General features: G+C 37.9%; 1 protein-coding gene and 1 long non-coding RNA gene across 20 annotated transcripts in view; one reads left to right on the forward strand and one right to left on the reverse strand.

Annotated features, from left to right (window-relative positions):
* Positions 1–23776, reverse strand: part of LRRFIP2 (LRR binding FLII interacting protein 2) — a 107094-nt gene extending 83318 nt beyond the window's left edge. For 3 of the 18 annotated variants that reach the window (XM_081824219.1, XM_081824235.1, XM_081824210.1), the window contains exons 1-2: positions 23483–23774; positions 3543–3686 (exon numbers count right to left, since the gene is read on the reverse strand). In XM_081824219.1, coding sequence (XP_081680345.1) covers positions 3543–3632 — 90 coding nt within the window. In that variant the 5' untranslated portion in view covers positions 3633–3686; positions 23483–23774. Of the gene's footprint in view, positions 1–3542; positions 3687–22618; positions 22950–23482 lie in introns of those variants that run through there. The other 15 variants (XM_081824228.1, XM_081824203.1, XM_081824251.1 and 12 more) reach the window with 12 other exon arrangements.
* Positions 23155–27316, forward strand: part of LOC145722230 (uncharacterized) — a 48834-nt gene continuing 44672 nt past the window's right edge. Inside the window, exon 1 of one of the 2 annotated variants that reach the window (XR_014146350.1) lies at positions 23155–23347. This is a non-coding gene — a long non-coding RNA (uncharacterized LOC145722230). Of the gene's footprint in view, positions 23348–23845; positions 24100–27316 lie in introns of those variants that run through there. The other variant, XR_014146349.1, reaches the window with a different exon arrangement.

Below are 27316 nucleotides of genomic sequence, written 5' to 3' on the forward strand. Positions count from 1 at the left end.
AGGAACAAAGAAACCTGAGCAAATAGTATGCAGGAGGAAAAAGGGGTTATTTTTCTTTATTTATGGCATTCCCTATCTCAAAAAACAATTTGAAGTGAGAAAAGACAAATTAAAACTGTTGAGATTTAACAATTAAAAAGGGGGTATTAAGCTACTTGTCCTTTTTAATCATTAAGGGGGTTCTGTTCATTTTGGTTTCAGGCATTTTTTTTGTGAAAGGGATGATCATATGGGAGAAAATAAGGATTAGGGGCGATCTGCAAATGTCAACCACATAATAATGTATGAATGCACAACTGAGAATTAGCTATGAAAACTTTATTTAAAGGAAAAAAAAGAATCACAAGAAATATATGAAGGAATTATTAAAACTGCTAAACCTAGTTCCTCGAAAGTTTTCAAACTCTACATAACACATTAGGCACTCATACAAATAAAAATCTTGAATCTTAATAGAAACTGACCCTTTCATATTGAAGGTTAAGCTGAGCCTTTTGACCAGGTTATTAAGAGTTGGCACATTCATATTCAGAGCTCTGAAAATAGAAATAAAAACTAAAAATACTGGCCTTTTAAATCCTTTTATAATAATAACTTTTATTATTATACAATAATTTGTGATTTAATAACTGTATTAAACTAAGTTATTTCATAGCAAAATAATAACGTACAGGGAGGAAAACAACCTGTACGTATAAAAAACAGACCATCCAGGATAGGATCTTCTCTGTATTTTGTTTTTGGGTTTTCTTTTTGTTTTTGTTGTTGTTGTTGTTGTTGTTGTTTTCTTCTCTGCATTTTGGTTCACGGTTCCCAAATCTGACTGGCCATCAAGATCCCCCAGGAAGAAAAGTGTGTGTCTGTGTGTATGTGTGCATGCATGGGCACACATGCACTTAAATACAGGTTTCTGAGCTCAACTCCCACAGATTCTGATTTAGCAAGTACAAGTAAAGCCTGGGACTCTGTACACTAAAAAAGTTCCCTGAGGGAGTCTAGTGATCAACCATGTTTTAGAACACCTATATTAATAAATTTCTTTTTTAAAAAAGACTATTTTACCTCTAGTCTCACTTTTAATTCTGACTTATTACTAGGCACAAAATAGCCCACTGCAAACCTAACACTATGATAAAGGTTTACATGCTTTGTGTCCTTTAATCATCATAACAGCCCTGTAATACAGGAAGACAATATTATTCCCATTTTACAGATGAGAAAACTGAAGTCCATAGTAGTTACTTAACAAAATTACTCAAGAAGCAACTAGTAGAGGCAGGATTCAAAGCCACACTTAGAACTCTCCAAAGCCTGCCTCTTCTGGAAGCAGTATGGTACAGTAGAATAAATCATGGCTGTAAGTAGCTCATTTTGAGCCTCAGCTCTGGTATCTTTTAGACATTTATCTCTCAGTTTTGTCTGTTTCCTCATCTGTAAATAAGGTTAATAATAATATCTATCCTTCCTAACTCACAAGGTTGTTGTGAGAATCAAGATGTGCAAGCACTTTCAAAATCATGAATAGTTACCAAAAAAGAAACTATTAATGGGGGAGTTGGAGAATACTGAGAAACAGCACAACACAGCAAGTAGTTAAATGCTCAGACCTTAGAGCCAGACTTCACGTGTTTGAACCCAAGCTCTGCTATTTTCTGGCTGTGTGACCTTAGGAAAGATACTTAACTTTTCTGTGCAAAGGTTTCTTTGTTAAAATGGAGATAATAAAACCAATCTCAGAATTTTGTGAAGATTAAATGAATTAGGGGCGCCTGGGTGGCTTAGTCGGTAAGCATCTGCCTTCGGCTCAGGTCATGATCCCAGGGTCCTGGGATCAAGCCCCGCATTGGGCTCCCTGCTCTGTGGGGAGCCTGCTTCTCCCTCTCCCACTCCCCCTGCTTGTGTTCCCTCTCTCGCTGTGTCCCTCTCTCTGTCAAATAAATAAATAAAATCTTAAAAAAAAAAAGATTAAATGAATTAATGCAGCTTAAATGCGTAGAAGTGTTTGTCACATAGAAAGCACTCAAGTGTTAAATGTTTAGAATGCATCCACTTTGTGAACAAAGCATTATAGGATCCAAAAAGAGAGTTCAAATATTTAGTGACAGTACAATAAAGCCTAGAAGGTGCCAACATTTTCTCTCCTTATAGAAATCTGGGTAAATCCCTCTAATTTGGAAAGTAAACATTTTGAGTAGTTTCAGTTTTCAAATAAAACTATGTGGCTTCCAGGGGCGCCTGGGTGGCTCAGTTGGTTAAGCGACTGCCTTCGGCTCAGGTCATGATCCTGGAGTCCTGGGATCGAGTCCCGCATCGGGCTCCCTGCTCGGCGGGGGGTCTGCTTCTCCCTCTCATGCTCTCTGTCTCTCATCCTCTGTCTCTCAAATAAATAAATAAAAAAAATAAAAATAAAAATAAAAAAAAAACTATGTGGCTTCCAAAATGCTTCATTTGTGCAAATACTTAAAATCCTTGTATCTCATTTTCACTTTATTTTAAAGAATCTTTTACCCCTTTATCTGAAAATATCTCGCTTGATTTTTTAAAAGTGATTTTGTTAAAGTATCACAAGCTTGCCAACAGTTTTTAGACAACTTTTCTTTGCTTCAAACATCCCTCTATGGAATTTGACTTCTAATTCAAAAGCTAACGGAGTAGTTTACCAGAGGAAAAAAATGTAACAATGAGCTGGATCAAAAAGAGACTGTATAATATGTCAAAAGGAAATGGCACTAGTCCTAAATGAGCTATTTACTAAGAATAACAAAAAGGAAGTGGCGAGGGACTAATCCTCACAAAAAGAAAATAATTTAATAATGCTCTAACCAATTCTTGTACCAGATTAATTTATGGTCAGGTCTGCAGCTGCAGATAGAGTCAGAGTCTGAAACAAAGTTGGCACCTCAATAAGAAATCACAGCTGGCAGTTATCTTAAATTTCCAATATGCAACAGGAAATGTTGCCAGTGATTCAATAGGTGACAACCCTTTCCATTTTTTTCTTTCTTCTGAGTTGTCAACAAACCGAAACAAAAATGCTCCAGAAGCTCTGGTACTAGCTGAAAGTTAAACATAAAAATTCCACTGCAGTATTTCAAAAAACAGCTAAAACAACTGAATCTGGGCAGACACCAAATAAGGACTGTTTCTGTCAACATTTATACAGTGCCTCCTGGAATATGTTAACTGTATGGCCTACGAGTGTTTCTATAATATAGTTATCATATTTTCCACATTCTAATTACCTTAAGTTTCAATACTGAAGATTCATTATAAATTTCAAAACATTACAGGTACCTCACAGTAATCCACAAAAAATAAAATGAAAAATTAATTTTAGATAAGAGAAACAGATATCCAAATAAAGAGATGGTAACTATATTCTATTCTAATACAGTATTTAGAGGCCATATATAACATCTTATTCACAGTAAGCATTCTGAAACCAGCTCAGTGAATCAAAGTCTATATATATCTCCCCCCAACATTTTTACAACGTTCCCAACTGTGCAACTCAACATTGAGAGGGGGTTTTCCAGACACACCTCTCTGGCAATGTTACTCAAAGCTTCATCTTCTGCAGAAAATCGGTCTTTTACAGGTGTCCTTTTCCTTCCAGAACCAGGAGTCCCCATATTGCCTTCTTAATAGTTTTTTAACCGTGAAACGTGATTTCACTATTTTCAGCCCTGAAATAAACAGAAACAGAATTAACTTAGGATGTTTCTCTTTGTACCATTTTAAAGCTCCTTTATACATTCACTTTTAGAAAAGAGAAATTATATTTATGTATTTACATATAAATTAGTCACCAAATACTTCTTCCTCACTATAAAATTATTCCAACAAATTTCAGAATATTTAAGTTTATACTAATTATTAAACCTCCCAATTCTTTTTTACCATGCTACCCACAGACAGCAACCTCTAAGAATGTGTTGTAGGGGAACCTGGGTGGCTCAGTCAGTTGAGCCGCTGAGTCTTGATTTCAGCTCAGGGTTGTGAGATCAAGTCTGGCCTCGGGCTACAGGCTTGGCAAGGAGTCTGCTGGAGATTCCTTCCCCCTGTCTAACCCCCCTAACCACCCCCACCCCTTACCCCTGCTCGCATGCTCTCAGGGACGCACGCACTCTCTCTGTCTCAAATAAATAAAGTCTAAAAAAAAAAAGAATGTGTTGTAACATTAGCCTCAGAAAACTGCAGTCAACAGTAATTCTACTTAACAGTTTAAAATTACTACAGCTATTTCTAAAACTTATTTCCATCCCAGAGCAAAAAACATTTCAGCAAAGTCATCCATTCTAAAGCTTTGAAAGAACATATTCAAGAAATTTTAATACAGAACCTTACACTTACAAAGATAAGTTGGCTTTTTAGTGTAATTTAAAAAACAATTCCAATTAAGCTATTACCACATAAGAGAACAAATGAAGATTTATTATTCTGCAATTAACAATTACCAACACTGTCCATGCAACAATGTCTGAGTGCCTGTTACCGCCAGGTACTATGGAAAGTGCCAAAGATACGGTGACAAACAAAACTGATGTAGGCCAACGACTAAGAATATATCTTGGATCTATTACTGTTGCTGTTATTATGAAAGAGACCCATTTTTACAAAAAAAGAGAAGAAAAATTCATCGGCCAGGATTTAATAATAAGGATAGTAAAGATCATCTGGCCTTCCAAACACGTGGTATTTGAAATTAAAGATTCCCATAAGAAAATGCATTTGCATGACCTCCCTCTCTCCTATACACATTCCTGAGTACAGCTCATTTAGCAAAATACCCATTAACTTAAATTTTTTTTCCTAGCTTTAACAAAATAAACTGGTGAAATTTCATTACACCGTGAGTCACAAAGGAATTTTCAAATAAGTTTGCCCCAGAAGAATGAACTATATTAAAACTCCAAGTGACTTTCATGTGTTGGAATTTACTTGTTTCAGGCAAAATAAAACAGAACCACTTCACCAATTCACTCTTCCAAAGAAAGTCTTCTCCAATGAAAATTCAGGCCATTCCCCTCTTATCTGATACCATTTTTTTGTTTGTCAATCACAGAATGAAGACTGATGATAGTTCATTACTCTGCCATAGAAAATCTATCTGGATATGATAAGAAAGGACTCCTTCAAATGGAAACGAAAAGAAGGAATGTTATGTCTGAAAGCAGCAGCTGAGAAGTCCCAGCCACAAATCAGGGCAATTTCTGAAAAGCTCAGTGTTGTTTTTTCAGAAGTCTTCCATCAGGGGCACCTGGGTGGCTCAGTTGGTTAAGCGACTGCCTTCGGCTCAGGTCATGATCCTGGAGTCCCGGGATCAAGTCCCACATCAGGCTCCCTGCTCGGCGGGGAGTCTGCTTCTCCCTCTGACCCTCCCCCCTCATGCTCTCTCTCTCTCATTCTCGCTCTCTCTCTCAAATAAATAAATAAAATCTTTAAAAAAAAAAAAAAAGAAGTCTTCCATCATCCTCACCCTCAGCATCACTTTAAAGATCATACACTTAATAGTAACGATGTGCAAGTGTTAGTCACCTACTGAGAAAAAAGCAGCATGTAGTACTTTTCAAAGACTGGAGTGACAATTTAACTGATGCACAGTAATATCACCCAATATTTGTCCTTCAGCCGGCCTTCCAAGGACACATTCAAAGACATTTCACAAAGACAGGAAACAAAAAGAGGCATTTTCTAATTCCAGGAACATAATAACAGTTATAGAAGAAGAAATAAAGATTTTATCGAAAGTTTAACAGTGGTTTCGTTAGGAGGAAAGAATTATGGCTGCACTTTTTCTTCTTCTTGATTTTCTAACATTCCAATAACATTGGGGAGAAGAGAGATGCATCAATCAATCAATCCAGATCCAAGACTCAAAGAATAAAATGGCCCCAAAGTGGATCACACCCAAATTAGGCACCATATGGTATACAGCTGAGACACACTATCTGAAGCCACTGCTGGCGGCACTCTTTTGAATGGATTTCTATCTCCTCTTTTTCCATAATCCATTTCCTTCTTTCTCAAGAACACTGCCTTAAACCTCAGGATACTTCTAGCACATAGATTTACAAAGAATTATCTTTCCTTAAAGACGCCTCAAAACAAAACTGTTTCAACAGGCTCCAGGATAGCCAACCCTGAGTGAAAGATGACAAGAAAAGAGACAGAGGCACAGGATAAGCAGGAAATGGGAACAACCTCCTGTCTTCCTTGTCCTTCTTGTCCTATCCACAGAGAATATCTAGGGGTTTACATGACTCATTGGCCAGGTCCTGTCACCTTTTTCAGGTGCACACGAGGAAGATCAACCATTACCTATGTCAAAAAACAATCCAATGTTTTTGAAAGAATCACATGATTTGTATTCTGTAGGCAGACATCCTTACTAATATTAGAAAAAGTAAAAGGTTTTCGGCTCCTAGGCAATCTATCTTCAAAATGACAAAAATAAGGATATAGACTCAAAAGGTGATCTCAAATAGATTATTTCCAGTTTCTGATCCTAAAGGACTTTCAGTAAATTGCTACCGCAAGGAGGTTTCCTCAAGAAAAAAAAGAATACTTTTCTTCAGGAGCCGTGTTAATCTTTTCCAGCTTTTCCTTAGTGGTATTGACCAAACTAAGAGCTAAACCTTTACATCCACTGACAACAAAACTGCCCACATTTTGTCAAATCCATTACCCAGACAATGTCAAGCTGATTTTCTCCAGATGGTTTGTCATTAAGGATCTGTCTACCTAAGGGAAAGAAGGGAAGTACCTTCAAGGATGTTGTGAATCCACAATAGATATATCAACAAGGCTTTCTTTTCTCCAATGAGCTTCTCACATAATACGTTTCTGAAAAATAGGCACTTTGCCACATTAAGTGGCACTTCAATCATGATATTGTTCACTCTTGTGAGAAGAGAATGGGTATGTAATAATATATGTCATAATAATATATGTCTAAATATAGCACACTTAGAGAGTTCTGTCTGGATCCCAACAGTTGCAGTTAGTTCTCTATATCTGAGTATTTCATCATGGGGGAACTCAAAATATCGGCATAAGCCTCTGCATCAGAGTCGTCATTACAGTTAACACTAGCCTATGCACTAAAACATTTGGTCTTTATTCATCAGCAAATCGCAGTATCTGGAATGGCACTTGAACTAAAGACTGAGTGGGACTGCAGCTGTTGCCGCTGGACCAAAGTTAAAGTGAGAGGATCTGAGTTCAACTGCTGCACTGCCCTTTCCCCTACCTGAGGCTTGGTTTCTTCACTTACAGAGCAGACACAACATCTGTCCGCCTATCCAACATGGTTAATGGGAGCTCAAGTGAGTTCAGGTAAATGCAAGCACCTAATAAACTTAGAAAGCACTCCATAAATGTTTCAAGTGCCTTGAATTAACTACCTCTTTTACATATTCAGCTTATGAAGTGGACAAAAGGGCAATCCTGGCCTTTCTTTACATTCTCATACTTTTAACTGAACTAAAACATGCTCAAGTTACTTTCTCCAGCATGCATTATGTGATTATCATTAGCAATGCTAAGAATATTTGCTGAAGCACGGAAAAATCTAAAAAAAAATAAAAATACCTTTAACTATAATCATTAGACTATGTAGCACATTTACATATTAAAAAATTAAAAAGAAGAAATTTTTAAGGTATTTTGTGGCATTCAAAGTCTATTTTTGAAAAATCCAAATGAATATACAAGTTTTAGAAGTGTGGCCTTATAATGGGAGTTAGTTCTCTCATGAGAACACAAGTGGCTCAGAAGATAAAAATTATTAAATGGTACACTTAAGATCTGCGCATATCTTTTTTTATTATTCTTTTTTTTAATTTTTTTTATTTATTTGACAGAGAGAGAGCACAAGCAGGGAGAGCGGCAGGCTGAGGAGAAGCAGGCTCCCCACTGAGCAAGGAGCCCCATGCGGGATCGTGACCTGAGCCAAAGGCAGACACTTAACCCACTGAGCCACCCAGGAGCCCCAAGTACAGTAAAATATTAACAGTGGAATCCAAGTAGTAAGTACACAAGTGTTGATAGTAGAACTCTTTTCAACTTTTCTGTAAGTTGCAAAATGTGTATAATAAAGTGCTGGAAAAGAATAACTAGTTGAGAAAGGTAGATGACTAAGTGAACAAAAGATAGGAACTGGTAATTTCAATAAAAAAATCTTGATTTGAAAACCAAAAAGGAAGGTAGAGGTAATCACAGTATGGACGAATACCAATAGTTATGTATACATTAGAAAGATTATGGGCAAAGGAGAGGATGCCTCAATTGCTGGTTAGAAGAGAAAAAAATGAAGGGGAAAGGGCAGAGGTACGAGCAAAGCGGTAGGGGAGGGAAAGGGGGGGGCGGGTAGGCAGGAGGAAAGAATTAACACTTAAAGACATCAATTCCTGTAAATAGCTGAATGAGGACATTACGCAAAATGAGTAAATCATTAACAGAACCCACAGAAAGAATAAAAGGTACATCTAGAAATTGAAGCAAAGTACAAAATGAAAATATGTATATGTGAGGCAAAACTGGAAGACCTGGCATAACCTGAAAGGTAGATGCAAAACAAACTAAATCTCAGGAGAATATGAGAACCTATAATGGTTAAATTAAACTCATATTTTATAAAATATAATGCCTATAAAGGGTCAATGAGAACCTGTATAATCCCATCTCCAACTTCCACATTTGGTAGTCCTAAGAATTAACAAAAATGTTTCTTAAAGTCTCATATTTTGAATACATATTATTCTCATACACCCAAAACAATTGATAATTTTTCCATTTCCTCCTTTCATAAGATGACATGCCAGTGGTTGCACTTCCTTCCTAGCTAACTGTGTTTAAATAAATGAACTCTAACGGGCTGTATGTTCGACATGATTTACAATACTATTTTCAATAACTGTGCAGAACCCAAATTAGGAAGATGTGCTCTTACCCAACAACTGTATTCTCAGTATGCCCTGAGAAGTAAACCATTTTCTAGTACCAAATTCCCTCCTTTCCCTATGCCTTTTAAAAAGTATCTCAGTGTCAACTATACTTAAAAAAAAAAAAAGAGAGAGAGAGAGAAAAAGAAAGAATGAACCTCAGAAATGTGTGTATGAACATACATTCAGAGGATGAAAGGAAGGGAGAGAGAAAATTACATATGCTGAGGACAGGTCAGACTTAAAAGTGTGCAATAAAGCAGAAAACAGGAAAAGAACAGAAGTACTAGGGAGAACAACAGAAGCTCAGGCAGCAAAGAACAAAGATAAAACCAAAGACGAGGGAGAAGTAGGGAAGCATGTAATAAAGATGTGATTTTTTAATGTAATTAATATGAAGAAGGTTCTAAAATTAGAAAATTACTATAAAATAAAATACATACCTTTAAATTTTCTGTTTCCAACAAATATGTACTGTGAATTTGCAAAGCACTATGTACATTTGGCTTATAAGTGGACAAAAGAGTAAATGGGAAAAATAAAATGGCAAAGAAAAAGTCAGAGAAAAGTACTTATGCTATTTCTACATATCCTTTCTTAATGGTGTTCTCTGAAACACGAAAGCTTTTATTTTGAGGAAGTCAATTTACCTATTTTTTTCTTTCGTTTCATTTGATGTCATTTTTTTTTTTTTAAGATTTATTTACTTATTCTTTAGAGAGAGAGAGAGAGCAGAAGCAGGAGGGACAGAGGGAGAGGGAGAATGAATCCCAAGCAGATTCCACGCTGAGCACAGAGCCCAACACAGGGCTCAATCCCACAACCCTGAGATCAGACCTGAGTGGAAACCAAGAGTCCAATACGCAACTGACTGCGCCAGCCAGGCGCCCCCATTTGATGTCATTTCTCTTTTTTTGTATTAACATATAATGTATTATTTATTTCAGGGGTACAGGTCTGTGATTCATCAGTCTTACACAATTCACAGCGTTCACCATAGCACATACCCTCCCCAATGTCCATCACCCAACCACTGATGTCATTTCTAAGAAGGCACTGCCTACCCCAAAATCTCAACGATTTATTCCTATGTTTTCTTCTTAGAGTTTTACAATTTTAGCTCTTACCTTTAAGTCTATGATCCATTTTGAGTTAATTTTTATATATGGTTTGAGGCAGGGTACCAACATCATCCTTTTGCCTGTGGATATCCACTTATTCCAGTGACGTTTGTTGAAAAACTATTCTTTCCACAACTGAATGACCTTGGCAGCCTTGTCAAAAACCAACTGACCATAAAAATAAGGGTTTATGTGTGGACCCTCAATTCTATTCCATTGATCTATCTACATAAATCTATATATATCTATAAATAGATATAGATATCCTTCTGTCAGTATCACACTGTCTTGATTACTACTGTAGCTTTGCAATAAGTTTTAAAATTGGGAAAAGTGTGTCTTTCAACTTTGTTCTTTTTAAGATTTTACTGGCTATTCTAAGTCCCTTATATTTCCATATAAATTTTAGGATTGGCATGTCAATTTAAAAAAAAAAAGCTGCTGGAATTTTGATAGGGATTACACTGAATCTATAGATCAATTTGAGAAATATCGCCTTCTTAACAATATTGATTCCAATCCATTAACATGGGATGTCTTTCCATTTATTCAGATCTTTAATTTCATTCCACTATGTTTTGTGGCTTTCAGTGAATTCTTATACTTCTTTTATTAAATTTATTCCTAGGTCAAGTAGATATAAAAGTTTCTACAGAGACTCCTGGGTGACTCACTTGGTTAAGCATCTGCCTTCTGCTCAGGTCATGATCCCAGCGTCCTGGAATCGAGTCCCGCACTGGAACCCGCTTCTCCCTCTGCCTACCACTCCCCCTGCTTTTGTGCCCTCTCTCTCTCTCTGACAAATAAATAAAGTCTTAAAAAAAAAAAAGTTTCTATAGAGTATAAAATGCTATGGAAATATACTGTATCACCAACACCAAAAAACATCTAAAATCACAATAAGCAAAAGAGAAGGTAGTAAAGTAAAATTCAGAAGTAAATCCCATGACTAAGGTTAATCTTAGTTGAGCCATGGGTGGGCAGGGGAATTGCATATTTTCAAACACAAATATAATCCAACACTATACCTATATACTTAGTGGGAAGGCATTTTTCACTATTTCCAATTTACTAGATATGTAGCAACAATAAAAGGAACTGAAAGTCCTTTCACTGAATTATACAAGGCTATGTTTTCTATCTGGGGTATAGAGAATTATTACTGAAATATTTCTTCCACCAAAAGAAATGAAAATCAAAACTAACATGATAGAAGCAAGTAACTAACTTCTGTTACTAATAAGAAAATAGAAAGAACCAGAATTAAGTCCCAAAGGAAAAAAGAACTTAAACTAGCCTTAGACCTTAGGCTCTCCTTCTGATTAAGATGAACTCTACTGACAATACTTATATTAACTATATTCTAATAACAAAAATAAAACTTAGAATATAATGCAACAAGAGGAAAAATTACATTAATAAATATGATCTTTTTAATTTTTTGTTAGTCTATAGTAAAACCAAAGATAAAACTGAAAATGACCCAAGTTTACAACAACAGCTTTAAGGGCACCTGGGTGGCTCAGTTGGTTAAGCGACTGCCTTCGGCTCAGGTCATGATCCTGGAGTCCCGGGATCGAGTCCCACATCGGGCTCCCTGCTCGGCAGGGAGTCTGCTTCTCCCTCTCCCACCCCCCGTTTGTGTTCCCTCTCTCGCTGTGTCTTTCTCTGTCAAATAAATAAATAAAATCTTTAAAAAAAAAAAAAAAAAAACAACAGCTTTAAGTCAAGGCCAGTCAACATGATGTAATAAATTGCGGCAGGAAAAAACTCATAGGAAGGAAGCAAAGACAAGGACACATTTGATATTATGCCTATAAGGTGCAAAAAGATAATAAAATGCCATGTAAAGTATGACTGCAAATACATAAAACTTCATACTTACGAATAATGAATAAAGACAATATGTATAAAAAGAATCTTCCTTTTTCTTAAGTTTTATATACTGTTGATAATCACTTTACCAAAAATGATTTAAGCTAAAATTTACAATTATGGGCTACTTCATAGTATGAAAATACAAACTTACAAGAATAACCAACTTTGAAACAATATTAATGAACTGATAAAAGAGAAAGATTCATTTGGTCTGTCAGAGCAATTGCAAAGTAGGACTATAAAAATTTACGTTGGTCATCTCCGGTAAAACTGTTAATTTCCTAATAGATTTCATAGTGACCATCACTTTTACAGGCATAATGACATTTTAAGTAAGTGAAAACACATTGCTAATTTTAAATAGAATGAGCACCACTGGATTAACCTTTAAAATTAAAAATCTAACTTGAATCAACAGGTCAAAATTAGAAAAAGAAGCAAGCATTAATGTCCTCTAAAGTCCTGGGGGAAAACAACAATTTTTAAGTCTACAACTTTTTATTATCAAAGCAAAATCCTTTCAAATTATCAGCTTTCCCTGAAGACCTCTATTCTATGAATCCTTCCACCCACATAGCTCACTGACTGGATAATAAAATAGTGCCGTGAGATACTTTTACAGCATAATGGGAGAAGCTAACATTTCTCCTCTCTTGAGCCATGCTGGTCAGCTTTGTGTAACTTAAACCTTTCTTAGAAAGGGCAAAGTAATACTCTGAAATGGTAGGCAAGATACCAATCAGGCCCATAAAAGGAAGTCAACAAGATATAATGCAATGTAAAGTACAATGTTCACAAGGGAATAATTAGAGAAGAGCGCCAAGCTGACAGCACAGCTGTGAGAGTAGCTAATCCAAGTGCCATCCAATCTAAAGCCACATGCAATGAGCTCCACTTTAGATGCATGACTTTGCTCAAAAAAGACCTAACATCAACATTTGGGTAGCTCCTTTTTATACAAATAAAGACAAACTGACCATCCCTCCTCCCATACCTGCTCATCCACCACAGCTCCACACACACACACACACATACATACACACACACACACACACACAGAGAAAGATATCATTAATAACTTCTCAGAAGTTAAGGACATAAGTTTCCAGATTCAAAGGGCCCACAGAATGCTCAATACAAGTCCTGAGTCCATACCAAAGTATTTCATAGTGAATTACCTGAGTGAATTTCAAACACTGGAGACAAAGATGATTTTACAAGCTTCCATGGGTGGGAAAATCAGGTTACATAGAAAGAATTAACAATTAGAATGGCTTTAAACTTTTAAAAGTAATTCTGGAAATGAGGCACCTGGGTTGCTCAGTCAGATGAGCAACCAACTCTTGATTTCAGCTCAAGGTCATGATCTCAGGGTGGTGGGTTCGAGTCCCACATAGGGCTCCCTGCTCAGCACAAAGTCTGCCTGAGATGCTTTCTCTCTCCCTCTCCCTCTGCTCTTTCTCAAACAAACAAATAAATAAAATCTTTTTTTTAAAAAAGGTAATTCTGGAAAGAGGACAATCACTGTATTGATGCCTTCAAACTCCTGAAGGAAAACTACAGACAACCTATAAACAGCCTATGCCCAGTTAAACCATTCTATTTCTCATACTTGATGATTAAAGACATTTTTGGGCATTTGAGGCCTCAAAAACTTACCTCTTTTGTGCCCTTTGTCAATAAGCTACTAGAAGATATACTTCACCAAATAAAAGAGAAAAATCAAAGGAGTAGTTTGTTGCAGAGTCAGCCAGGGACTCGGGTTCCTTTCTTCCCGTGACTACTCCTTTACCCCTGCTTCCCAACTCGCAACCGATAGAGATGTGAGACAGATATACACCTGAATTGTGTTAAACCACTGAAACTTGGGGGTTGTTTAAGTTGGTTAGTCTATTCTGACTAACAGACACAAAAAGGTGATAGAACTATTCCACTTTTCAAAACTGAACCACATATTGATTAGAAATACATGTATGGAGAGTGGGACAGCACAGTTGGGCAAGGAATGGTCCCAAGAGAGCGATTAACATGTAAAATGGCATTGTGATTGCCTGAGAAGGAAGGCACACATTAAAGAATATGTACAGGAACTTCTACGATAATTGTAATGTTCGTTTCTTGCCTAGGTAGTGAGACACAGATGTTCATTTTATTGTTCTTCCTCAAAATGTATTTTTGTTTTATATCTCGCCATGTTTCACAAATAAACTAATTATTTTGTTCAAAATAAAACAGATACATAGGATGAGGCACTTGAAAAAAAATGTTGGAGCATTTGGGAAAAAATAAGGTGAAGAGAAAACGAAGCGAAGAAAGGAAACCCCCTGGCAGCCCCCCTGGAAAAACTGAGTTAAACAAGAAAGAAAACAATCATGGTACAATACTTGGCTAAGCAGTAAATAATATTTATTTAGTTATAATGAAAACACCAACTATTGATTTAAAATTGCAAAACTGGAATGTTGCAGAGAGGAGATACACATACACGCATATAATGAAGAAACAGAAAAGCAACAATAAAAACCACCAGTAATATTTAGTTAACTGCACATACATGTTTTTCAAAGAGAAATAGGTTCATAAAGTATGTGCCATTTTGTAAGATACTTCTTTTAACTGCACATTCATGTTTTTTAGACAAAAATGGGTTTATAAAGTGCTATTTTGTAATCAGCTATGGCAGACAGACTCTAAGGTGGCTCCCCACCATTATTCCCCCTCCTTCTGTTCCTACCTTTGTGTAAACACCTCTCAAAGATGTGGCCAGGACTTGTGACTTGCTTCTAACCAACAGAATATGACAAAGGTTATGAGATGTCATTCCCATGATTATGTTATATTATATAAGACTAGCCAGCTAGCCAACTTGCTCTAGGCTCTCCTTAATGATTTGACCAAGTGGTCATATCAGGAAATTCCACAGAGCCAAGAAATTCAGGTTGCCTCTAAGAGCTGAGAGCAACCTTTAGGAGCTTGAAGACAGCCTCTACATAACCTTTAGTTATCCTAAAGTAACCTTTAGTGAGCAAGAAGCTTCAGTCCCAAAACCAGAAATAAATTAATTCTGCCAAAAACCTCAGTGAGCTCGGAGATGGATTTTTATCATGTAAGTCTCCAGAAGAGAATTCTGCCCAGCCACACACAACACCTTGATTACAGCCTCATGAGACCCTATGCAGAGGACCCAACTCAGCCACATTCAGACTCTGCCCCACAGAAACGTAGGATAATAAATGTGTGTTGTTTTAAACTCTAAATTTGTGTAACTTGTTACACAATACAGAAAACAAATGCAACAGCTTTTAAAACTCTGGATTAAAAAAAAAAACCTTTGGATGAATAAATTCTGCAAAGGTACAGGGATAAAAAAATCAACACATACACACATATACAAAACAGCTGCATTTCTATACACTAGCTATGCACAATCCAAAAAGGAAATTAAGAAAACAATTCCATGTACGATAACATCAAAAAGAATAAAATACTTAGGAAAAAATTTAACCAAGGAGGCTTGTACACTGAAAACTACAAAACATTGCTGAAAAAAATTAAAGGAGACATAAATAAATGGAGAGCCACCCCTGTTCAAGGATTGGAAGACTTAACATTGTTAAAATGTCAATAATACCCAAAGCCATCTACAGATTCAAGGCACTCTCTATCAAATCCTAATGATATTTTTTGTAGAAATAGAAAAACCCATCCTAAAATTAAAATTCATATGCAATCTCAAGGGATCATGAACAGCCAAAACAATCTTGAAAAGAACAAGTTGGAGGTATCACACTTCCTGATTTCAAAACTTAACTAGAAAGCTACAGTAACCAAAACAGTGCCTTACTAGCATATACCACAAACAAAAAAAACTCACAGTAGATCAAAGAAATAAGTGTAAGCTAAAACTACAAAACTTTTAGAAGAAAACATACACAAAAAGCTTCACAACACTGGATTTGGTGATGATTTCTTGAATATAATGCCAAAAGCCCAGGCAACAACAACAAAAAGTAGATAAATTGGACTTCATCAAAATAAAAACTTTGTGCATCAAAGGACAATATCAAGAGAAAAAAGTGACCCACAGGATGGGAGAAAATATTTGCAAATAGTACATCTAATAAGGGATTAATCTCCAGAAAATATAGAGAACCCCTAAAATTCAACAACAAAAAACAAACAACCCAATTCAAATACGGGCAAAGAAATTGAACAGACATTTCTCCAAAGACAGATAAATGGCCTATGAGCACATGAAAAGATGCTCCACATCACTAGTTATTAGGGAAATACACATTAAAACCCCAATGAGACACCACCTCACATCCATTAGAATGGCTATTATTTTAAAAAATAATAATAAGTGTGTCAAAGATGCAGAGAAACTGGAACCCCTGTACACTGCTGGTAGGACTGTAAAATGATCAGCCACTGTGGAAAACGGGCATGGCAATTCCTCAAAAAAGTAAACACAGAATTACTATATGATCAAAAAAAAAAAAAGAATTACTATATGATCAAACAATTCTACTTATGGGTATATGCCCAAAAGAAATGAAACCAGGGACTCAAATAGATATTTACACACTTGTGTTCATAGGTAGCAGCATTATTCACAATTTGGTAAAAGCTAATTAAGTGTCCATCAATGGACAAAGGGATAAACAGAACGTGGAATATACATACAATGGAATATTAGCCTTAAAAAGGAGTTAAATTCTCATGCATGAGGGCGCCTGGGTGGCTCAGTAGGTTAGGCATCTACTTTCAGCTCTGGTCATGATCCTGGCACCCTGGGATCAGTCCTGCACTGGGCTCCCTGCTCGGCAGGGAGTCTGCTTCTTCCTCTCCCTCTGCCCCTCCTCCCCACTCGTGTTCTCTCTCTCTCTCTCATAAATAAATAAAAATCTTTAAAAAAAAAAATTCTCATGCATGCTACAACTTGGATGAACCTTGAGGACATTGTGCTAAGTGAAATAAGCCAGACACAAAACAGAAATATATGATTCTACTTATATCAAGTACTTGGAGTAATCAAATTCATAGAGACAGAAAGTAGAATAGTGGTTGCCAGGTGCTGTGGGGATGAAGGAGTTATTTTTTAATGGGTGCAGAGTTTCAGTTTGGGATGATGAGAAAGTTCTGAAGATGGATGATGGTGAAGGTTGTACAACAGTGTGAATGTATTTAACACCACTGAATTGTACACTTAAAGATGATTAAAATGGTAAATTTTATATTACATATATTTTAACACAATTTTTTAAAAACCCCACTTGGATGGGTAACAAAGGGTGAGTTGGGTAAGACAGGCAGACAATGACTCTCTCATTTCTTTGACTATCCACTGAGATATGGCAATATCCATGACAGGGGAAAAGACAGCCAATCTAAAACTGAATTTTTTTTTTCTATCTTTAATCCTATAATCCTTGGGTCACTTTACTGAAATCCTTTTTTTTTCTTTTTAATAGCAACATGTATGCTTACTAATTGTACTCTTTATTGTTATAAATTACTTAAACCATTTAACAGAGAAATAAATATTTTAACATCCTAGTCCTCTGCATACAGTATACTCTATTTTACTTAGAAACAGCCAAAAAAGTGCTCCTGGCTGTTAAAATGTTTCAACTTAGGAAAGTGGGGGATATAGAAAGAATAACAAAGTGATCAGAACAAGTAACTTTAAAAAGAGTTTCCTAAAACAGTAAAGTTATGTTATATCAAAACTAGTTAAGATTTTGGTGTTCATAATGAAAAAACAACTAAAACATACAAGGTTCAAAGTGAAAACAATGAAAAGATGAACTACGATTTTTTAAAGAAGGGTTTTAATAGTTCCCTTCTGAGGAAATAAAAACAACCTGATACACATTTGTACTCCAAAGCTTTTCCACTCTCTCTGTTCTGCACTATCTTCACCTCCTTTTTTTTTTTTTTTTGGTAGAGAAAGGCTGAGACTTGAGACAGGCAAGGGATAATAGGAATAAATCAGATAATAGGAATAGAAAAAAATAAAAAGGGAAAATACTCCAGTTTACTTTTTCTCCTCACACTCAATACAGTACTAACTACATCGTTATTATCAAATGCAAATAATCCAAATTTCTGAGGGCAAGGAAAAACTAAATTTCTTGGAGTTACAACCTAATCTAAAGCAAAAAAAGGAAACCATCTGCAGCTTTGCATCTGTAAATTAAGTTTGCACTGCATGAGGAATTCTTCCAACAACCTTGACTGTAATACAAGGCTGCAGTTTAATATGGTGACAGGAACCTTGGATAAAAGGGTAGAGTACTAAGCCCTTTAAACAGTTTTCTAGCCTAAGTAGTGAAATCAGTTAAAGAACTTTAAACTCAAGGGCCTCATTCACTGAGTATAGAAAACACCAAGGTTTTCATGAGAAAGCACATGATACACAGAGGCAGCTGTGCTGGGAGATAGCATCTGGTAACAGCCTCGAGTTATTTTTAAAGAGATAACTTCATGATAATGTACATGAGATTGTAGCAGTTCCATGGGAAGAAGAGCGCGAGAATTTGGGAAGAAGCTAATTTCTTTGTACGAACTCAAAATAATCCTATAAAACAGCCCATCATTCCCAGTGTCCTTTTGATCCAAAGATATGTGTGCAAGTCTCTGAAGTGAACTAGTTCAACTAGGGCCCTGGCCTCCCTATGCCAGTATCAGTAATGGTTTTCCCGTTGTAAAACATTTGACTGATCACTCTTAGACCCAGACCATAACATCAATACTGGTACAATCCTGTGCTCCTCCTTCTGCACATTCTTCTGAAATACTTTTCTCATTAGTTTTCCTTAATCACGCTCTTTTCTTAAAAAAGAAAGACAAAGGGTGCCTGGGTGGCTCAGTCGGTTAAGCGGCTGCCTTCGGCTCAGGTCATGATCCCAGGGTCCTGGGATCGAGTCCCGCATCGGGCTCCCTGCTCAGCCAGGAGCCTGCTTCTCCTTCTCCCACTCCCCCTGCTTGTGTTCCCTCTCTCGCTGTCTCTCTCTGTCAAATAAATAAATAAAATCTTAAAAAAAAAAAAAAAAAGAAAGACAAAAAGAAAAAAAAATGATCCTAGGATATGCATGCTAAGCAGATTTTCACCCCAAAACTTAGCCTTAATCTTCTGGAGGCAAATGTCCTTTATAAGCTCACTCCTCTGTGGTTGCCGCTTTTCCTAAACCGCAGGCCTTCCTGACTGGCAGCCGGGCCAGGACAGATTACAGTTATGTGGTAGGTTCTGTCAGACGAGCTCTGACAAGGCCTCAAAATAGACCCTGGGCACCAGCCAGAGACACTGTCACTCACAAGTTCCAACTTCATCATCATACATTAGCCCCTCAGTACTTTTTTTTTTTCTTCCCTAGAATTTCTCATTTTCAAAGGGCAAAAGTTCCTGAACGCCCCTCCTCCTGGTCATGAGTGAGCTGTATAATACAGAAATTAAACTTTTAAACTTTTAATTTGCTCACAAACACTTGCAGAATAAAAACTAACACTGTACCTACCCCCTGCCTTGGGATATTAATCCATCCATAGCACTCTGGTTTGCAAAAGGATTTTGGAATCTCAAACTCTACAGAGGTTTATTTTATTATGAATAGACTAGGATGTGGAAGGTAAAGGAAGACAGAAGGTGGACTATTTATTTTCTGTGACTAATAATACAGTAGCAGACTTCATCAGGGCAAGACGTTAAACTATACACAATATTTTTAATTGATACTGGTCATAAAATCCTAAAACAATCAACCAACTACAAAAGGTATTCATTTAACTATTACCCAATATATAAGTGAAGTGGTTTGTCTATAACACCAATCTTCAAGCCACAGTATTTTCACCCTTACCAGTACAAACAAAATTAACCACCAGTCACTCTAAATGATTAAATTAAGATTGCCTTATAAAATACACTTTAATATTTTTTAAAATGGAGAGGATAGAATACAAAGTAAGAGCTCCTTTCTCCTACAAGGTTGAGAAAGAAGTTAACTTCTATTATAAAATAAAATCCAATATAAGATTGAAACAAATTTATAAATCTTCACAATTTAAGGTCCAACTTTGCAATCACTCTTTCAGAAATATATTCCATATACATACTTATGGACTAGTGCAAAGATTTATATACTAGTTGTTCACTATAGCAACATTTGTAGAAAGCTAAAAACAACCTAAATGTCTGTTAATAGGGAATGGTAAAACAAATCCTGGAAAATGAATAAACTGGTTCATCTACACTAGGCAAGACATCCAGTCTTTTTTTAAAAATCAGATGGACACATGTGCTAATACAGAAAAGTCTCTAAGATATATATCAAGGGTAAGAATGAAAGGTAGAAGAAAGTTCTCCTAAACATAGGTGATAATATGTAATAGAAAATTTGGAGAAGAATATACAGGAAACCATTCACAGTAGTTGCTTGGATTAGGGGGTGGGGGAGTAAGAAAAGGCTAGGAGTTTGTTGTGCAAAGGAAGCTTCCTTTGCACCACATAACATCTTCTTTTCAAATGTTTTATCAATTTTTAAAAATCCTACAAACATCTACTGTACCCATGAAGTGGGCATTCTCTTTCCATGTATGTATGCCATGTCTTTTGTCTTCCCAACCATTTTTACTCTTATCTACTGCTCTCCCTACCACTAAACCAAAACAAAAGCTACACATTTAGCAAATCTCAGAGTTCCCCCAAGAAACAGAATCCTTTTCCATCCCCCATCAGAATAAAGAAATAATAGAATAAACGAAAAAGTAGAACTTATACTAAACCCTGTTTTTAGCCCCATGTTTGATTCCTTTTAAGTCTGGCCTAATTTCTTGTAGGGCAAAAAGTTTTAAAAGTAAAGTGCGATGTGCAACACAAAAAAATTATTTCCAAAGGTGTCTATCTAGTATCTTAAAAGGAGAAATGAAGAAAAAGGTAAAATTATTCTACTCACAGGGCAAATTCTGCTCAATCCCTTCCCTCTGAAGTTTTAAAAGTTGAGTTTTGAATAACAGTCATAAAGTCTATTAAGTCTATTGCAAACTGGATAAGGTAGTACATTTTCCTGGTTAAAGGTCCATCTCACCATTCAAAGTCTCCAGAAAGAAACTAACTACCTAAAAGGAAAAGGCTATGAAATGGCCTCTATTTTGTAGGTGCAATGGATAGTGCTCTTATGGTAAAGAAAGAATTGTATCTCCTCTTAAATGATCCTCATCAACATTCCCAGCATGCTGCCAGAATTTTTTTTTTCTATACATCATCAATTCTGTTCCTTTTCACACTAGGAGCACGGTAAAACAATTCACAAAAAGCTTAGCAAGACACAGCTCTCATTTCTAGCAAAAATATGTTTTTGGTTTGTTTTTAGAGAAAAAGAATCTACTTGCCAAATATACCCTCCTATCACTTTTTTCCTTCATTATGGAGATGCTTAAATCATGACGTAAGAAGGCTTCTCTTGCATATCTACCTATCAAGACTGTTAGTTATGGTGCTTTCCACAAGGGATTTTCCAAAAGGGAATCTCTGTTTACTGGGAACTGAAACTCTTAATTAAGTCACTATTAGCTGGACAAAAATCAAAAGCAACATTAGGGAACACTCTGTATATAAGAATGAATATCCAAGAAAATAAGATGCCAAAATTTAGTCAAATAATTAAAGGAACCTGGTAAGCAAGACCAACTTACCATTACTTTATAGCTGATAACTAACTAAAGTTCCTTACAAATGAAAATCAAGGTAAAATAAGCTGAATTCCAAAAAGAAGTAAAAGAAAACAAGGCTAAGAGTATCAAGTTCTCTGTGATTCAAGGTTATTTTGCTTAACAATATTTTTAAAGCCAAAAATGATCAAATTACATTTCAGCAATAAAAAATTATTTCTAGTTTACAATGAATTCATTCCAATAATTAATCACAACTTCAATACACACTTTCTTCTATAGCAGAACTTACATAAGAACTCAGTATAGTCTCATTCCACATTTTTAAGGATTCACAAAATAGGTGAGGCCTTTCACTGAAAAGACTATTTTGTATACTGTAGATTCTTTCGGTAAACTTTTTTATACCTTTTCACTGACATTTATTTTGTTTCTAGACCCCTTCATTTATCTTCCCACATCTGGCAAAAAAAAAATAGGGAGAGTGGGGGAGGGTAAAATTACAACAATTCACTAGGAACTAACTATTTAAAGCCAAACACTCTGCAAAAGTTCAATTTTTATTTTCTTACCACACTTCATGACAATAAGTATTCAGCAACAAACCTAACAAAGCATAATACAACACTTCATATAAAATGACTGAAGGCATCTAAACAGGCAGTAACAAACTTCTAGCTTTCCTCTATTCCAATTTTAAGATCCGTATCAATGATTCAGAGTGACCTAACTTTCTAAATGAATCACACTTTCTGAAATTCTTACTCTAACATGAATATAATACTAGATCATCATCTCTATATTTGTTAAAGAGAGCATGATGTTGGTTAAAAAGGGTTAATACTGCAAAACTTCCAAACCACAGCAAACCTCAAGTCTCTGCCAACTAACTTTTATCTGCAACACTGCATTCTCCAACAACTGCACCTGTATATATAGATTCATCTCCATATAAAATGTTATCTTTCAAAAAATGTTATTTTATATTATGAACTCGCCCACCTACTGTTCACCATCTCTCTGGTTCCATTCATTGCATCCACGTTCTCTTCCCATTGTGATAACAAAAAATTAGTGGCTACTCAGTTATTCTTACACATTATCTCTTAGTCAATTAACCTACTCTACAGTTTTTCTGTTTACCGCAGAAATGCTGAGTCATTAAATGGAAACTCAAAGAAAATGAGCTATAAACAGTTAAAGTTTAGGATACTATATTTCCCTAGCCGTGTCTCAGCAGCCTAATATTTGCATCTCCCACGGTGTAAAAGTAGAGCAAACACTTGAACTTTTTCCGTCTAAGAAAGGAAAAGAGGTGCGTTCCCTTATGTCCGCCTGCTTCCTGCTGGATATCCACAGGCAAGATAAGCAGGCCTGACTGGAGCTGTATAACTTAACAATCTGGATGTGAATAACACCCCATATTAGTCAAGCATTAACCCCGACACTCCTAGCAAGCGCCTGTTATGCCCGCGCTTCAGTTCGGGTCAAGGAAGAAAAAAAATCCCATAAAAATGCTACGCCCTCCACCGGCCTGACACCGTTCGCTGGGGTGCCGGTCCGGGGACAGAAGCGAGGGAGTGCCGCGCCGCGGGAGAGGAGAAGGAGCCTCGAGCACCGAGGCACAGGGACAGCGGCCCAATGTATTTTCTCCCACAATGGGAGTAACCCCTTCCCCTCGCACAGACGGAGGGTGCACGTTAGAAATCAGGCGTGCTGCCGGCGAACGCGGTAGGCGGGGGGCGACCCCGACCCGAGAGCCCGCAGGGAAGCCCGTCCCCCAGCAGGGCTCAGCGGCGGCGCGGGTCGCACGGGCTGTAGAGGCCGGGAAGGGGGCCCCGGGACGGCGGGAAGGACGGCCCTTACCTGTCCCTGGGCGCGGGCTGTGGCTGTGGCGCCGCCCGGGAAGGGCCGGGGCACGGGTCGGCCGCCGGGAGCCGGCCGGGCGAAAAGCGAGGAGCGGAGGGCGAGGGGCGCGGACGGCGAACTGGGTCCCAGGCTCCAGGCCAGGGAGTCTGGGCTGGACGCGGCGGCTCCCGGCGCCCGAGGCCGGTCAGTCAGTCACGCCGGTGGCCCCGCGGCGCGGCGGCTAAGACAGAGACAGCGGGAACCGGCCCCCGGGAGGAGCCGCAGCCCGAGCGGCTGGCGAAGGAGGCGGAGGAGAGGCGGGGCCACAGGGTCGGTGACCCGCTCACCCGGAAGCAGTTGCGGCCGCGGCGGCGCGCGCTGCGGGACGGGCAGGATCCCGGCCTGGCGGAGGACGGCTGGCTCTTCCGCGGGTAGCGGTGCGCCGCTTCGGGAGCGGTGCTTCCGCCGCGGTGCGCGGCCACTGCTAGCTACCGGCGCCGCGCTGGAGGGAGGGTGGCGGGGTGCGACCCCGGTGGGCGGAGGACCGGGAGCCCGGAAGGTGAATTGAGGTGGGCGCCCGCTCGCGGCTGCACCTGCCCTGGTCGCCCCTAAACTGTCCAGCCTAGTGGGCTTGGGTAAGTGGGCCGGGGCGGCGGTTCCGGCTGTAGAGAACGAGTGTGCGAGAGCGAGTGGGTGTAATGGCAACGCGAAAAGCCTTGTTTCCAAAATGAAAACGCGTGATTTTAAAATGATTTCCGGAGAAAAATGCGGCGGAGTTGGGTGGGGTGGATGGAGGGACGTAGAGGCCGTTAAATATCTGCTAGACACGGACGTGTCGTTCATTCCAGAAGTGTCTCTCGAGACTCAGCAGGTTCAAGGCGCTGGAGAAAGGCCAGGGCCCAGCTCTTTGGGAAGCTTACCTTCTAGTGGGGTAGAGGGATTTAAGCAGACAGACAAGGTAATGACAGACTGTGGTGAGGCTGTGCAGGAAATACATAAGAATGATGTGAGAGATTGTGTGGGCGAGACCCCTTTTTCAGGATAGGATGGCTAGAGAACCAACCTCTAGAGGGAAGTGATAGTTGAGCAGCTTCCTGGGGAAAAGGCACGAAATACACTTAGCCACAATTTTATAGACAGGGACTACAGGTTCCAGAACCTGCTTGAGTAAGCCCACGGATTCCATGTGAAGAACCTGTCTCTAACGCCTTCTAAGGGCTGTCTGTGTGCTGTCCACCCTTGCAATTTCACAAGGCTTGCTCACCCTTTCGAGTTGATGGAGCCTGGGAATATGGCTCTCTTAGCGGAGGTTCAAGGCATGAGTTAGGGAACGTTGGTCTCCAGACAGAGAGACCAACGTCAATAGGCGCTTCCGGGGGAGAATTACACCATCAGCCTTGAAAGATAAATTCTTTAACCTTTTACCATTTCTTTTTCCATGTCACTTTTTCTCAGACCCATGAGTAAACATTAAAACTATTATTTTTACCTGGGATCAAGAGGAGTTTGGGGCACCTGGGTGGCCCAGTCGGTTAAGTGTTTGCCTTTGGGTCAGGTCATGATCCCGGGCTCCTGGGGATCAACCCCCGGTCAGGCTCCCTGCTCAACGGGGAGTCTCCTTCTGCCTCTCCCTCTCCCTCTACCCCTCCATCCCGTTTGTGCTCTCTCTGTCATTCTCTCTCAAATAAATAAATAAAATCTTAAAAAAAAAAAAAAATAGAGGCGCTTTAATCTTCCCAAAAGGTTCTACTCTGTTATCATCTGAATAAAAGAATTAATGGCCTATTTTGCTAAATCAGTTAAAGTCAAAATAAAAAGCTGACTTGCAAAAGAGAGGACCTATTCAGGTATTAATGCATTACCTGAATAATACCAATAAATCCAATAATGTTTATTAAATATTAGTTTATATAACTGCATAATTAATAGAACAATTGTTTGGATAATAGTAGGATTAGATTCTCTTGCCCTTTTTATTTACCCTTTAGCCATTTGTTTTGATGCATACCACACTAACAGGGAAAGAAATATTTTGTTGTGTCTTCTGGGAAAACTGGGAAGGACCTCACACTTACTGCTACCTACTGTTTGCACAGCATTGTGCTAGGCAATTAAATATATTATCCCTTTCAGTACTAGGACCAACCTTGAGATATGGGGATTATTATACCCATTTTAGGAGCAAAGACATTGAGATTCAGAGACTGTGACTAGCCTAAGGTAACAAAACTAGTAGCTGGAAGAGTCAGAATTTGAACTCAGGTCTTTCTAGCCCTAATTCCCCTTTTACTTTGCACCGAGTTGCTAAACTCTAATATTTAAGAAGGAAATATAAGTGAAATGTCCAGCCAAGCAGATTTCTATGTTGCTTTAATAAGCTTTAACGTACAGTGAGATGAGGCAATTTGGGAGCTTCTCTGGGTTTTCAATTCTCCCTCTGTAGGATATTTGCCATCTATTTGGCACTGAAAAAGCTACTCATAAAAGTTCATAATGCCGTGTGTCTTTTGAATGCTCCCAGGAATGTGGTAAATTATGACACTAACGTTTTATCATTTCAAGGGGGTCCTGCCTAAATGTGTCCCTCTGAATTCTTTCACAAGCAGTCTTTCCTTGCACATCAAGTGATTTCTTTCTGCCAAAAATATGTGTTCCCAGATTTTTATGGAATATTGTGACATGTGAATGCCCCCAGGTCTGTGTAGGCTGGCTGCTCTAGGGACATTTAATGGATGAAGGAAAATCTTGCAAATGTTTATACAGTTTTGAGGAATGAAGTGGTAGGATTTGTACATTTTTGTTCCTTTCATATCAGATCTTCCGCATTTTTCTTTGATGATGTCAAGAAATACAAGTTTTCCTTTCTCAAGAGCAAACACTCATTTTTGTGGTTTTTGCAAAATTAAGTTGTTTTTTGCAAACAGTACTATGTTTCACTCTCTACATGTCTCTGGAAAATATCATTAGTTCAAACATTAAAAATAGGATGACAGTTTTCAGAGCCTAATATTTTTATTAGTAAAGTGTGTGCCTGTCTGTCTTGGAAACATTTTTTAAAATTTTGGTTAACTCCTTACAAACCTATGGAAATTTGGCAAAGCAAGTCTTCAACTATGTATATTTAAATTCTCTTTCTAAAAATACCTTCTTATCTCCCTTTACTATTTTTCCTCCTGTCTCCTTTTTTTATTAATTTACTTATTTCACTTATTTGGAAATAATTATAGACTCACAAGAAGTTGCAAAGATAATACAGAAAGGTTCTGTGTACCCTTTACCCAGGTTCCCCCGGTAGCATCTTATATACCCATAATACATTATTAAAACTAGAAAATTAACATCTTGCTATCTTCTTTAGGTTTTTAGTTTCTTTTTATGTTTCATTATATCCAAAAATTACCATTTTTATACCATTTTGTAAATTCATCTTTATTGTACTTGATTTGACTCTTCTCCCTTTCCTAAATTAATAAATGACAAAGTCAGTAAGCTTGCCACAGTGCTCATGGAATTACAAGTTTACTAAAAACTTCTTTTCAGCGCACTTAAAAAGAAGTCATTTGTAAGATTTCTGCTTTTTTTTCTGCTTATACTGTTCCATGTCATTCTGCCCTAATAAACCTGTAAATGTATACAACCTGTGTATGTGTGTGTTTTAATTTATCCTCTGACCACTGAAATGTTTTCAAAGAGATTGCTGTTAAAATTAAAAGAAAAATAGGGGCACCTGGGTGGCTCATTTGGGTGTCTGACTCAATTTCAGCTCTGGTCATGATTGCAGAATCATGGGATTGAGCCTCTCACATTAAGCTCAGCACAGAGTCTGCTTAGAATTCTCTCTCTCCCTCTGGG

The sequence above is a fragment of the Leptonychotes weddellii genome, chromosome 1 (assembly GCF_054177405.1).
Source record: "Leptonychotes weddellii isolate Sample4059 chromosome 1, ASM5417740v2, whole genome shotgun sequence".
In the NCBI taxonomy this organism is placed as follows: domain Eukaryota; kingdom Metazoa; phylum Chordata; class Mammalia; order Carnivora; family Phocidae; genus Leptonychotes; species Leptonychotes weddellii.